The sequence below is a fragment of the Dermacentor silvarum genome, chromosome 4, assembly GCF_013339745.2.
Source record: "Dermacentor silvarum isolate Dsil-2018 chromosome 4, BIME_Dsil_1.4, whole genome shotgun sequence".
NCBI lineage: Eukaryota > Metazoa > Arthropoda > Arachnida > Ixodida > Ixodidae > Dermacentor > Dermacentor silvarum.
The window spans coordinates 19,382,514-19,396,192 of NC_051157.2; the positions used below are offsets into that span (position 1 = coordinate 19,382,514).

Consider the following 13,679-nt stretch of genomic DNA (forward strand, 5'->3'; position numbering starts at 1 on the left):
CTTTTCATCACATTGGAGAAATGCATTTGAAGTTAAATTAGGCTATTTTAGAAATACTTTGCCACAAAAACAGGAGTGGAGTTATTGGCACTCAGACGGCCCCTACACGGTGCTTCCGCTCCTTCTTCAATGCCTTGCACTGCGAAGGTTACGGCGGAGCGGGGCATGCCCACAAAGCTCCGCCTACCGAATGTCATTGTGGCGCACAGTTCAAATTTGATTTTGGATCTTCATGTAGACGCCATTAGTTCCGATTTTGGTGCCCATGACGTGCCAAATGTAAGACCCCTTGGCCAAACTTGCCAAACGTGGTTGTCTTCAGCGAGCTGCAGCGCGCTCAGCCAGTGGACTCGTCGCAGCTACATGCAAGTGCAGTGTTTGCTTTGTGCACGACAGGACTAGAGTGCGCGCTCGCACTCATATGCTCCTGTCTGGCTGTGCTACATAGTGCGGACTGGCTTTGTCCTGCACCAGCTTGACTGACGGATAGTAGTCACATCCAACTTGCGCATTTTGAAGAGCTATCAATAGCTCATTGCAGCGAAGTCTGCCAAGGCATCCAACCAGGAGCGGGCAGGAGTGAGCGTATGCTGGCAAGTGTGCGTATGGTCTGACCTTAAGTTGGGTGCATGGTTTGAGGCTAGTTCATTGTTCAAAGCTAGTCGAAATTAGCGAGGCCCGACGGCTATAACAGCGATAATCAGGGTGGCCAAAGTTTAATTCCTACGCAGGCTTCCGTGACCGAGCGGGAGCAGATGATGGTCGGCTTCTTCCGGAACTATGTAATTATTGTTGAAATATGCACAGTAACAGTAGGAAGAAGCACACTGATCCAAACACCCTTCTTGATTGATGTCAGCTATTGGCCAACAGCAGCTGCATATGGGAATCTGCTATATTACAAAAGCAGGACCATCCACACCATCGCACAGGTTGTGCTGTGGCTATACACAGCCTATGTGCTGCGTTGCCCAATGCATTTTGTGGCAATAGACTAGGCATCATGTTGTGCTATAATGTTCTAAGAGTGCACCATGGTGCATTTTCCAGCCAGCTGTGTACTTGTTGGGGCAGGTGCACTTGCGCAGATGGGGATGCTTGAGCATTCTTGGTGATCAGAAATGGTGCCTTGGACCACTTTGCACTGTCACTGCCTTCCCATCAGTTACAGTTTTGCATCCACACAGACTTGAGCTACCTCCTGTGCACGAGGGTGTTTCTTCTCCTGATGTATAGAGGTTGGCACGTTTTCTGCAATGTTTAGTTTTAGTTTCTTGTCAATGAAGCACTTCAGTCATATACAAAATATACAATGTAATAGAGAGAGAAGACGCAGTACATTTGGAGCATTGTTCTAAATACAATGCAAGGTTTTTCTTCAAGCTACTAATTATACAAAAAAAATTAGCAACATAGTCATGCAAATATGGTATTTCTTTGTGCTGCGTTCTCATATTGGCGGTTTTTCGTTCATGTTGTTGAGATGTAATGTAAAGGTTAGATAGAAATTTCATTTGCACTTCATTGTTCATTGCTTAAGAACACACCCATTTGCCTTCCATCTGTGAAAAAGATTTAGATACACACACATAAGTCATAAGCAATGCCTGTGACACTATGTCTGGTCTGCGATCTGTGTTCAGGTGTGTTGCGTCGTGTAGCATTGTTCTAGGAGGGTACATCAAGTTTTTTGCTTCTGTGTGCCATGTGTCTTACCAGCATGGATTTGGTTGATGGCACTGTTACGATATGCCATAGAAAGTGTAAACGTTTCGGAGTTTTTTCCTGAAATGGGCAACTATTGCTTGCTTTTGTTTTGCTGCAGAACCAGCAGAAGCGGCGCCTGGAGCTGCAGCTTGCCCTGCAGACTGTTCAGAACTCGTTGGAAAAGTTTGAGCGTGTTGTAAAACTCTTTAAAGATGCTTCTTGATTAGACAGGTGGTAGAGAGTGTGTGTGAGAGCTGTTGCATCCCTCTGAAGGTTTTTCCACATTTACCGCCATCTGGAAGAAGAAGAAAAAGCCTCCCCATGGAAGTCTCGCCCACGTTGGTGTCCCAGCCCCAAAGCCAACCCAGTCAGGACTGCCTCCTGCACCACCTATCAAGTACCCTCCTACGCTACAGGTGCCAGGCACCACTGTGCTCGGACACTCATAGACCTCATCGTTTGTGGTCTTGGATGCTTCACTGCTGAGCAGATGGAGGCAGCACTGCATACTACAATTTTGGCCACTGTGCTGTGTTTGTGCGTGCGTGAGTGAGTGATGGAGGGAGGGGCTGACGTGGAAACTGCACATGATGACGTGTTCAAGTGTACTGGGGGCTTGGCTTCAATCATGCGAGTAGAACTGCCAACATTCTAGTCAAGTATTCTGGGCATTGTCATGCACTGCGGTTTTCTGGGGATTGCCATTCCACGGAGGTATCAAGCAGGATCTGCCCAGTTTTTTTAAGGACGGTGCAGTTGATATAATGTTTGGTTTCTGTATGCATGCCTTTATTTTTCTTGTATTTTTCTTTCCCTCAGTTTTCCTTACCTTTACATGTAGAGAGGCCAGTGCGTATGCATCTAGATGAACAGTTGCTTTCATGCACAAAATTAGGCTAAACTTTCTCTTTGCTGGTCCCTTGCTTTATCTTGCCTTCTGGTTGCTGTAACATTGGCAGAAATAAAAAAAAAATTGTAGACAGTAAAACACTTTAGGACCTAAATTGCAATGCATTACAAAATAATGGATCATGGATGCCTCTGAGGTGTATTGGTTTTTGTATATGTTAGATGTATTATTTCATGCTCTACTAGCCATGTATTTATTGTACAGTTTATGGAGTTATAAATTTTATTATGTGAAGTTACTGAAAGGTAATGTGCAGGCATGCTCCTACGGGTCACGCCAAAACTTATTTATGTTTTGAAAATGTCTGCAATATGGTGATAACAGCTGCATGTTAGACCTGATGCCACCTGAGAGGCCAAGAACTGTTTTTAATGTGTGCCTGATGGAATGTTGGCCACTATATTGGTGCGAACTTCAAGAAGTGTGTCATCATCTGTTCATCCTACTTTTCAAGAGTGTTGACATTTAGAGGAGCCAGATACTACTTGCCAAGGCATCTTTCACAATGTACAACAGCGGGACTTTGCCACATGCATATCTTGCCATCTCCAATTTTTGTGAAGTTGCAAATGCTCAAGCCTAGAGAGAAGGGGGGGGGGGCAATCAGCATTGAAGGGAGTGGTTGTGCCTACCACGCACTAACAAAGGCAAAATTTGTTGGCCACGTGATTCTTGGGTGGTTAACAAGTGCCTGTATTTGTTCCTGTGATGTGCTTCGTTAAAGCATTCGAGTGTGCACTGTCCTAAAGTTTTGACCTGTCTACATGTCAGTTGATAAACAGTGAGTGAACAAGTGAGGCCTGCGACCTCACGTTAGGGTCCCATTTTTGTCCTGACAGAGACAAGTCTCCTTGTCTAAACTTTGCTCGTGGTTGAGGATTAACTTGTTTGCACACTGTTGATCAGTTCAAGTGTTCATCTTCCATGACCTCTTAATATGGTCTGTGTTGACACAAAAAATGTTCAAAGTTGACAGTGGTGCGAGGTAGGCAGTAATAAACAACGTGTCGTCAGTCATGGCATGACTATTCACATTGCAAGCTGTCCCCCCCCCCCCCCCCCCTTTTAAGCTGCTTTAAGGACTTCTGATTGTGCTTGACTGGTTCTCATTATTTTTTTTTTGTCAGTTTTAAGCACCTTTGCAGAAGAAAACAGGTACTCATGAGATTGATCTGAAGGCCAACATTGTTTGCAAGGTGGACTACTGTGTGCCAAATAATGTTTGCATTTGACATGCATGACCTCTTGATGCCTGCAACTTTTCACACAAGGAAACGTGCACATTTGGACTGTTTTTCGTCTACATGGCTTAGCTGGCTAGTGAATACTGTGCAGTTGATTGGTATGCTGCTACACATAGTGTTTTTGTGGTTTCATTGCATGGGTTTATAGAAACACGAGATTGCTGATAAGACTGAGAGGAAATGTCAGTGAACTTGTGTTTCATATCAGCAGCTAGTCATTGCCTAACAATTCTGACCAGGGCCCAGTCAAATATGTAGCTAGCCATTTGCAGCACTTTTTTGTATGTAGAAACCTTTTGGTAAAAATTTTGGCAACCTTGGTCACATTTCTGAAGTGGGTGGCCACTGAGTTTTATCAGTTTTTAACATAGCTAGTTAACCATAATTTGTGAGACTCGTGCTTTCTCTTTGCACAATATTTTACAGAATATTGCCAGGCCATCATACTAGCAACACAGCACTGACTTACTGTATTTATTCGAGTATAGGTCGACCTTCTTTGCAGTTCTTTTTTGCTTTTTTTTTTTTTTTGTAAAAATATTACCCAAAATGAGCTATCGACCCATATTCGTGTCCAAAGTACTGAGCTAACGGAAATCCCTCCGTCATGCAGGCCAGTCTGGAGATTATCCGGACTGACTTTTATAAATGCTGCATATCCAACGCATTTGTCGGCACAGAACACGACGTAGTGCGAGGTGCTGAGAACAAAACTGCCGAAGCGTCCAACAACGGCTACTGCTCTGGCTGTTCCGACAAAGATGCAGCTTGTGGCAATGACTAGCCAAATATTTAGTAGCCGAGGTTATGGTATAAACAAAGTTCTTGGCTTTTCTGTAAAGATATGGGTCGATATATTGTTGATTATATATGGGTTGACTAACATTCAACGGTAGTTTACCTCACACCCGGAATATGCTTTATGGAACAATTACAGAAATTCATGGGTCTAAGACACTGGAAATGATGTGCTGGGACATTTAGGGCTCAGTAGACAATTAACTGTTGCCAAAGTGGTATGCTGATGCCAGTATCGTAAATGTAGCATGCAGAACTGGACAGCAAATTCAGTAATTAGTATAGTATGTTGTTAGCACACAAATGAGACAAGTTACTGATAACTGTCAGACTACAGGGTGCTGTTGAGTTTTCCTGACTGAATGATGAGTAGGCTTAAAAGGTTTATCTGAGTGCATGGGAGCAATTTACTGTAATTGCCATTTCATGAATTGTGAGCAATCTGCTGGAGTTGCTTGCACTTGTTGCAGCTTCTAAGCCACTTCTGAATTTAACGCTTTGCTTACAAGTAGAAAAATACCATATTCTCTTGTCTAAGCCGCTTTTCTCTATTTCGAGGAAGGAAATGGTTGAAAAAAATTGTGCACAAATGTAAGCACTCCATTATTCCGTTAGTGTAAGCCATCACCATTCAAGAAGAAATCATGGCAATGTCTTCTCAGAAATGCAGCACTGCAATTAAGCTTGAAGGGACAAAATTAATGCTTTAATGATTCTGGCGAGTGATGGCTAAAGATAGTCACTATTTAGGTAATGTGACGGCAGTCAGTACATTAACCAGCAGACCATTCTTTCTGGCAGTCAGCAGGATTTCGAAGTGCTTGCTTTTTTTCACTTTTCAATGAGGTAATAATTCTTGCTAAGATATAGTGGTGCGACTCATTTGTTTTGAATTTAAGTATCTTCCCTTACTCTCGTCATCACAGGTACAAAAAGAAAAAGGAAGCTGTTGGCAAGTTTTGAGAAAATATGATATAAGAATTCTTTAAGATCTGGTGTCATATTTTGTTGATCACTCTTAGGGACGTCAAATTCCCTGTGCAACAAAGGCTTGCTGAAAAGGCAAGTTTTCGATGAACGAAGTGAAGCTTATGGACACGTGCATCTTAAGGGGACCTGCAACACTTTTTCCTCAGAATTTGCCTACTATTAAAGGGCAGCTCCTCGCGAGTCTTTTCCAACCAAGTTTTTAAATCTGCTTTGTATTGGCATTCAAGTGCTGCTGACCCTCATAATAACCCTTACCCTCTTTTTCGTCGTTTGAAGGTTCTGCTGTGCTCACACTGAAAATGCCCAGTGTGCTCTGCCAAACACTACGCAAAGCTCTAGATAGTGCGGTGCAACACTCCAGCATAGCGCCTGTTTTTTAGGTCATAGTTTCGGCACAGTGGCACTGTTCTCAGCCACTGGATAGTCCAGTCGCCCTATCAGTTATTAGATTTCTCCCCTTTTCTATGCCCAGGAGGCACTGCTTATTCATGCCTTCAAAAGGAATTCAGGCAGTGGCCATTGTGTATATAAGTATGTGGAATATACACCAACAGTGAATGGGATGTTGGAAATTGAAGGAAATATTTTGAATGAAGCTGTAGGCCTCTTGCTGTGAGTACAAGATTAATGCTAGGCACTTGTGTCCATGACATTATTATATAAAAACTAAGCAGGTCTATGTGTCATGTTCAAAAGCTGTTGCAGGGCCGCTTTAAGGTGTGAACTGGGCAATTCAGAGCTGGATTTTTTGCTCAATGCAGCGTGTTTCACTGGTCCATTCGGAGCAGATGTGTATGTACCTCTGGTCATTTTGAATCGTCTCTCGCTGTGGTTGATAACAGTGTTTGCTGTACGGAAGTGCTACGCTCTTGATTTCATACATAGCAGGCAATACTACGAAGGTTACAGATTTTTCTTGCTGCTCGCATTGGTGTGCTAATGGTGTATTACATACGAAAGAAAGACGTAGGTACAAATCATGTATGTGACCGTAAATCACATTTTTTTTGTTGCAAAATATGACAAAATGGTTAAATGGAAGGCATAGTGGTATTTCAACCTCTTCACCACCGAGCAAGCGAAGTGACACATTTCTGTGACCAGTGGCCATATTGCTCCGCTTGAGCTTGCGACCAAAACATTGTGCGTAGCATACTGGCAGGACAAAGATGCAGAAACAATACACGAGGTGATCTAACCTTGCATACAGAAGTTGTTGCAATCTACAGAGAAGTTATTCCGTTGGGAGCATCTCAGATTGCAAACAAATACACTGCAAAATGTGTGTAAGGAGACTTTCATAACCACCCCACTTGCGTAGCTTCCTGAGCATTGCCTGTTAAGTATGAAACTGACTATAGAGCATGCCGTTTCCCGCTGGCTGCCAGTGACAAGTTATGCTGTGATCCAGCACTGAGCATTTTGTTTTGTTTTGCTTTTTCTGGCAGGATTGAATTTCTGAAATCTTTGCGCTTGCTTGAGTACTCAGGTGCCATCACCAAACTACCTATTGAATTTTCAATTAGTTTTGTGTAGTTTTCACTATGCAGTGCAACTTCCTCTTTCAGTATGTGTCAGCTGTCTTCAACTTATGGAAATGGATGTGATCAAAAACACTTGTGCCTAGGCACATTTCTCATCAGCATTATCTTCGTGTTGTCTTTGAGAGGATAGGCAGGCAGAAATGTTGCAACATCAGTGAGTGCTTGTCACTGCTGTGGGGGTGTACTGAATGTGATGTCATGCAAAAGTGAAGATGTTGCAAAAGTGGCTGATTGAGAGCGTAACTCCTCATTTTTACGTGCTACGAATGTGCACTTTCGCTACTCTGAGTTGGTGTTGAAAATGCCTTCGGGACAGGGTTGAAGGGAGAAAAGCCATACATTGTGATTTCGGTGCATATGCATAGTACGAAGTGTCTTGACGGCTGTTTTCGTGCGCCACTGAGCTAAGTTCTCTCGCAGTTTGATTCCAGTTATTACAAAACATTGTGCACGCACCCTGTTATTTCAAAAGGACAAATAATTTCACCGTGTAATTGTATAGGAAGCGCATAAGCATTTTGAATGTTTCAAAGGGCATTTTGTTTTTCTTTTATTTGTACTGAGCTCTCCCATGTTTAATGGATGTGGTATGGGTGCAGGCAGAAGTCATTTTTTTTATGTTAAATGTTGATTTATGATAAGCCGTTATTGGATAGTTGTAGCAAACTTTTCCTGTGCAACTTTATGACCTCGAATTGTGGAAGCTTGATTCTCTAAAATAGGAATGTATTGCAGTTGGTGCACGTTGTTCATTGATTGAAAGAGCCAGCCCACCTTGAGAACATATCATATGTTGCTCGAGTTCATCATTATCATGCCATTTCCTTGCCGTAGGTTTTATCTTGTGTGGTATGCCCTAGTGAGTGGGTGTTCCTATTATAGTGTGCATGCAGAGTGACTATTTTTTGCTACAAGGTGCGACTGTTTGATGATACACAGGGCATTGTGGCATGCAACATATGTATATAATAACAGAAGATATGAGCTCACTAGTCGCACAGATTATTCATTTGTTTCCAGAGTGTACAAAAATTATATATAACTTTCAGTGCTGTTGTGTGAGTGTGGACTAACCAAAAAACAAGTTTGGTTGTGCCCATGTTTGCAAGATAAAAACTTTTTGTTTTCTATAGTATAGTATGGGGGAGGGGGATACACATTGTTATAATCATACTTTTTTGGCTTGTTTTGTCATACCCATTCTTGATAGCATATTTCTTGCCTTATTGTCATACTTATTGTCAGTCTTTATGAGATGCTCATTTGTGAAATTTATGCTACAGATATTGAGGAAGTGTGTATGCATTTGCACCCTCCCTCCTTGTTAACCATGTACAGAAACTGTATGTCATCATGCATTCATGGTAGGACATCCTTTTTTTTATCTTTTAGAAAACTGATGGAATTAAATATACATATTCAAAGCCTGATGCTGTGCTCTGTTTGACTCATGCACCCTTTTCTCTCTCTTCCTACACTCGCCCGTTTTGTTCTTGCAGAAGATAATGTTCTTGAACTAAATTTGCAAATTTGCAAATTATTATCCTGAATGAACATCATGATGTTCATTCAGGATAATAATTTTGCCTAAATGATGCTATAGCGATTTACTCAGTCCATTAGTACATATTTTTGCTAATCCCGTATTGTTATGGACATCAGTCGCGCGAGTGGTGGCAATTTAAACCAATATTATGGGGGTTACCCGTCTAGCCACCGTACCAGTATTCTTGGTGTTCCAGACAACTTTCTAAGCTATTAAATTTCTAGGTTATACTACTTCCAAATTAATTTATTTGATGTTTAACCTTGTAGAGCATAAAATATCTCGCTGTCATTGTGCGAATTGTTTCTTAATGCACTGTCGTCTGGATCGCGCACCTTTGATGTGCGCGTACTGCAGACGATTTCGTTCAGTGCTTTTTGATAACCTGGTCAGCTTCCAGCTCCAATCTGCGTTTGCGCCCATAGTATAAATAATAGCTACGGTTTAATGGACTACTGCGGTTTAATGGACAACGGTAAGTTGCCTTTTTGTTCGTGCTGAGTAGCTCTTAATCAACCAAACAAGATCGAAGGTTTGATACGATATATAACTGCATTGTGTTCGATAGCTTGACAGTAGGCCTACATCTTGCAGCACATAGATAATACAAGGCAAATATTTACGATGATTTGGAACGTAGGCGGTTTTTCTGAACTTGTAGACTCGAATTTGTCTTTGCACCTCCTTTATTCTACTTCAAAAGCCGCAAGAGCTGTTGGAGTCTGGCGAGGTCACTTACGTGCAACAGGTGAGTTACGGATAGACGGCAAGCGCGGTTGCTGGGACGCTGAATATTCTGCTTTAATGCAGTATTTTCCTTTTGTTATTGCCACGGTGTTCCATCTCCATAGCATACGCCGTCTAACAGAGATTAAATATGATGTCATTGATGTGATATTCTGATGCGGCCCAGCGCATAAGCCAGCCAATTGGCATGTTTTGCTATATGCAGTACCGCAGCACGTACCTTATCTTGTATTATAATGAGTTCTCAAAATAGTTTCAGCATTCCCAATTTCGTAACGGTCTGTTTTTCATGAACCAAAAGCTGGTTTCAACTGTTTCAACTAGAGTGTACTAGAATATGGTCGAGTGGGACGAGCGGCTGGGGCGGCGCATGCTTTGCGGTGAGGCGCCCGACGTGGAAAAATACTGTGGCGGCGCTGCGATCGAACTGGATTGGGCCGCATCAAGGTCGCGCCGTTGGAAACTGCTGGCGATACTGCTCGGCAGGGTCAATCGCACTACTTCGCGCGCTGGTATTTGCGTTCAGACCTCTCGAATGGTGTTCATAATCGAATATGACACGTATATATGTCTTAAGAACAAATGCCTTTCTTTCTCTTCATTTTATTTTTTAATGCCGCTCGGTGATTGCCCGTACATTGCGGCCGCAGTGTCGGCTTTCATTCTACTATGTTAGTGTACGGTTCCCTTTGGAGAACAAATATTTTTCTCGTTCTTCAAGCAGCATGTATCTCTCGTGTGTATTGTTCCGCATATAGTTTTTTCATCAGTAGGTCTTGCGGAACGCAAACGGAGAAACATATATAACATTCCTGCTTGCCGCTTCAAACAAGTAAAGCATATCTGCCCCATCCGGCACCTTGTACTCAGATTTCGTTCTTCTTTTGGGGTTTTTTACGTGCCAAAACCAGTTCTGATTATAAGGCACGCCGTAGTGCAGGGCTCCGGATTAATTTTGACCACCTGGGGTTCATTAACGTCCACTACAACGCAAGCACACGGGCTTCTTGCATTTCGCCTCCACCGAAATGCGGCCGCCGCGGCCGGGATTCGATTCCGCGACCTCGTCCTCAGCAGCGCAACGCCTTAGCTAACTGAGCCCCCGCGGTGGGTACTCAGATTTACGGGAAGCATCGTTATTGAAAAAAAAAAAAAAACTGCAGCGCAACATTGTATTCAAGTTTCCGCCTTACTCGCGTAACAGAAAGCGGAGTAATGGGTACGGGGTCATTTATCGCGGTCGGTGTCATTCTGGTGTCATTCTGGAAATTCATTTCAAGTGGATGCGTTTTGCAACCTCACCGGCTACAATTCGTAAATTGCAATATGTGTCGTAAAGTAATTAACTAAGAAGTTCATTAATCAATTTTGTTAATAAGTTGAATAGGTGTTTCGATTCTCGTGCTACTAATGTCCGCCTCTTCGAATAACCCAGCTCATCAATGAGAATTGTGCTAACTGCCACAGGAGATTTTAAACCTTAATTTCGAACACCCGGTATAGTGGATATACGGCGTTGCGTTGCTAAACTGGAGCTCGCGGGTTCAGTCCGTTGCGGAATTCGATGGGAACAAATGGAAAACACTCGTGTACTTCTATTTAGGTGCACGTTAAAAAGCCTCAGGTGGGGAAATCTAAACCGGGTGCCTCATACTCATATCGTGGTTTTGCCACGTAAAACCCACAAATTTGTTTGAACTAAAAAAAAAAAAAAGACAGGTGGCTGCGTTCTTCGTGTTTTTGCTAGGAGTGTAAACAAAATAAATTATTCTCGAGTCTGATTTCCGAGAAAAAACATGTTACGCTTATCCTATATTTCATGCATAAATGTAATGCCATTCCCAAATGTCTGTCCGCTCAACTAAGCAGCTTGTATATTATAAACGGCTGCTTTCAGTTATTCGACGCACTATCATAACGACAATAATGAAGCATTTAGAGAAACGGCATACCTCACATACACGTACAGATATGTGTAGATAGATCTGCTGCGTTCGTTCAAGAAGATAAGTGTGCTACCACATGGGGCACCCAGTTTTAATGGGTTGCAAAGATGGTGAGACTGAGAAAAAAAAATTTTTTTTCCTTCCCTTAATCAAGTTAGCAGATTTACTGGCTGCCCCAAAACGGGGCATTTATATTGAATGACAGCTTATTACACTTATTATCAGGGCTTATTAGCAGCTTATTAGCCGGACTATTAACACCCCTGCGTTAATTTTCTCAGGAACTGCGCCTCTGCGCAACAGCCACAACTCTCCGGCAGCACAATCATTCGGAATAACAGTCCGAACTTGCATCGGTCACTCACCTTTGAGACTTCAATGGTGCTGTTATGCGTTACATTCGTACGGAAACGACTGTTCGGCGTCGTACAGCATATCAATAACTCTCTCTCACACACAGATTATATATATATATATATATATATATATATATATATAGTTTTAAGTGCCTGCTATGAATATTATTTCTGCGAATGAGAGTTTTATGTGCAGTATTCACTAATACGTGTGTTTCGTATGCAAACGTGCACGGTCGGGAGTTCTCACTGTACCATTTGTACCATTCTCAATGTACCCTTTGATTTAATTACGTAGAAATACATCGGTCATTCTTCGCGCCACGCAGCTAATAAACCTGGTTTATTTCACTTTAATATTGTTTTCTTCGATCATTGTTCCTAATCAATATCCACCGACAAGAAGCGCGCGTAAAATGACACGCTATCAATAATAAAATTTTCGTACGTAGCTTCATGTTGCAGAGATGCCAGTTGCTTTTAGAAGACAGTGTTAAAAACAATGGTTCACTTGACTGAAACTACCTTTGGTACCCGCCGTCAAGAATCATGAGCGCACCAAAGGAACTAAAACATAAAAACAAATGTACTACACAGACGTTCTGCGAGAAAAACTGGGCGCCGCCAGCGTCCGCGTAGCGAACGCGCGCTCGCTAGCAGACGACGCGCTTGACAACGACAACAAAACTGAAGACGACGCGTTGTATAATCCATGCCGCAAATATATATGTTTGGCAAGATAGTGTAAACATAAATTTGCAGTTGAAATAAAGCACTATTTTAAGAGCGTACTATGCGCAATCGGCCTCGGCGCCCGCAGCGAAAGTGCGTTGAATATGCCGCGGAGCGCGTCTCCGCCCCAATCCAGTTCGCTCGCAGCGCCCTCGCAAAATTTTTCCACACGCGGCGCCTCAGCGGGAGAGCGCCGTTCGGCCCACTCGACCATTATCTAGTACACTCTAGTTTCAACTGTCTGCTGTAGTGCATGCATGCACAGTGTTGACCGAACACGCCGAAAGTGTTCCAATTCAAATAAAAATCACGTCAAAATGACGCCTGAAAGATTTAAAACAAATTTCAGTGCCACATGATGGATATGAAAAACTGGCGGCTAATTTATGCAAGTTTAAAGTTTTTAGCTAACGGAAGGAACGAGTTAAACAGCAAAGTAGTTTTGGCGTTTTGCGGCGGCACGGCACAACTGCGCCGCTGCTGCTCCGGACCCGTGTGCCGTGGGCTTTCCGCGCTCGCGAAGCGCGCTGGAAGCGAGGGTCGTCTGCTACGCGCTGTAGTTTTTTGCGTTCAGTTTCCACGCAAAGCAGTTAAAGTCTGTTTAACTTTAACGATGTGGCGCTGCGTGGATCTTACCCATCTTTGAGCGTTGTCTTTGTGCTTGGGCAGCAAGAGAATGCAAAAACTAACGCGTCAAACTCATCAGCACGGACTAGCTCCGGTGCTAGAGTTCGGGAACGGTAACGCGGTAACTGTGCGTGCGTAGAAACGCGCTAAATGAGCCCGCGCAAGGAAAGAACGTAAAAAAAAACTGTGTTCGCATGGGTACGCGGGCAATAGCAACGGGCTTGCAAGAATAAGAGTAACGAAAAAAGTAAATTACTCGCGAAGTCAAGTGAAATACTTACGCGCGTGCAGTGACCGCTTCGCTCACCACTATACGCGCATTTCACTCACGGTCAGTAGTGGTTTAGAGACGTATGCATATGTATTTATTCATGAATTTTTTAGCCTCAACAATAATTTGTTATGAACAGAGCGCAGTGAGAAGGTGTAAGGGAAACAAGAGAAGGAGCAGAGACGGCCCTAACACAGCAATATTGTTGGCCTATTTCGCTTCAGAGATAGCGTACACGAACAATTCTCGCTGTACGCTATC

At 43.0% G+C, this 13,679-nt stretch overlaps 1 protein-coding gene across 3 annotated transcripts in view; it reads left to right on the forward strand.

Moving 5' to 3' along the window:
• The window catches only part of LOC119449576 (PHD finger protein 21A), a 36,828-nt gene extending 28,205 nt beyond the window's left edge, over positions 1–8,623 (forward strand). For 2 of the 3 annotated variants that reach the window (XM_049665314.1, XM_049665315.1), the window contains exon 11: positions 1,826–8,623. In XM_049665314.1, the coding sequence (XP_049521271.1) occupies positions 1,826–1,930 (105 nt within the window). In that variant the 3' untranslated portion in view covers positions 1,931–8,623. The remainder of the gene's footprint in view (positions 1–1,825) is intronic. The other variant, XR_007466338.1, reaches the window with a different exon arrangement.
• The last annotated feature ends 5,056 nt before the right edge of the window (positions 8,624–13,679 follow it).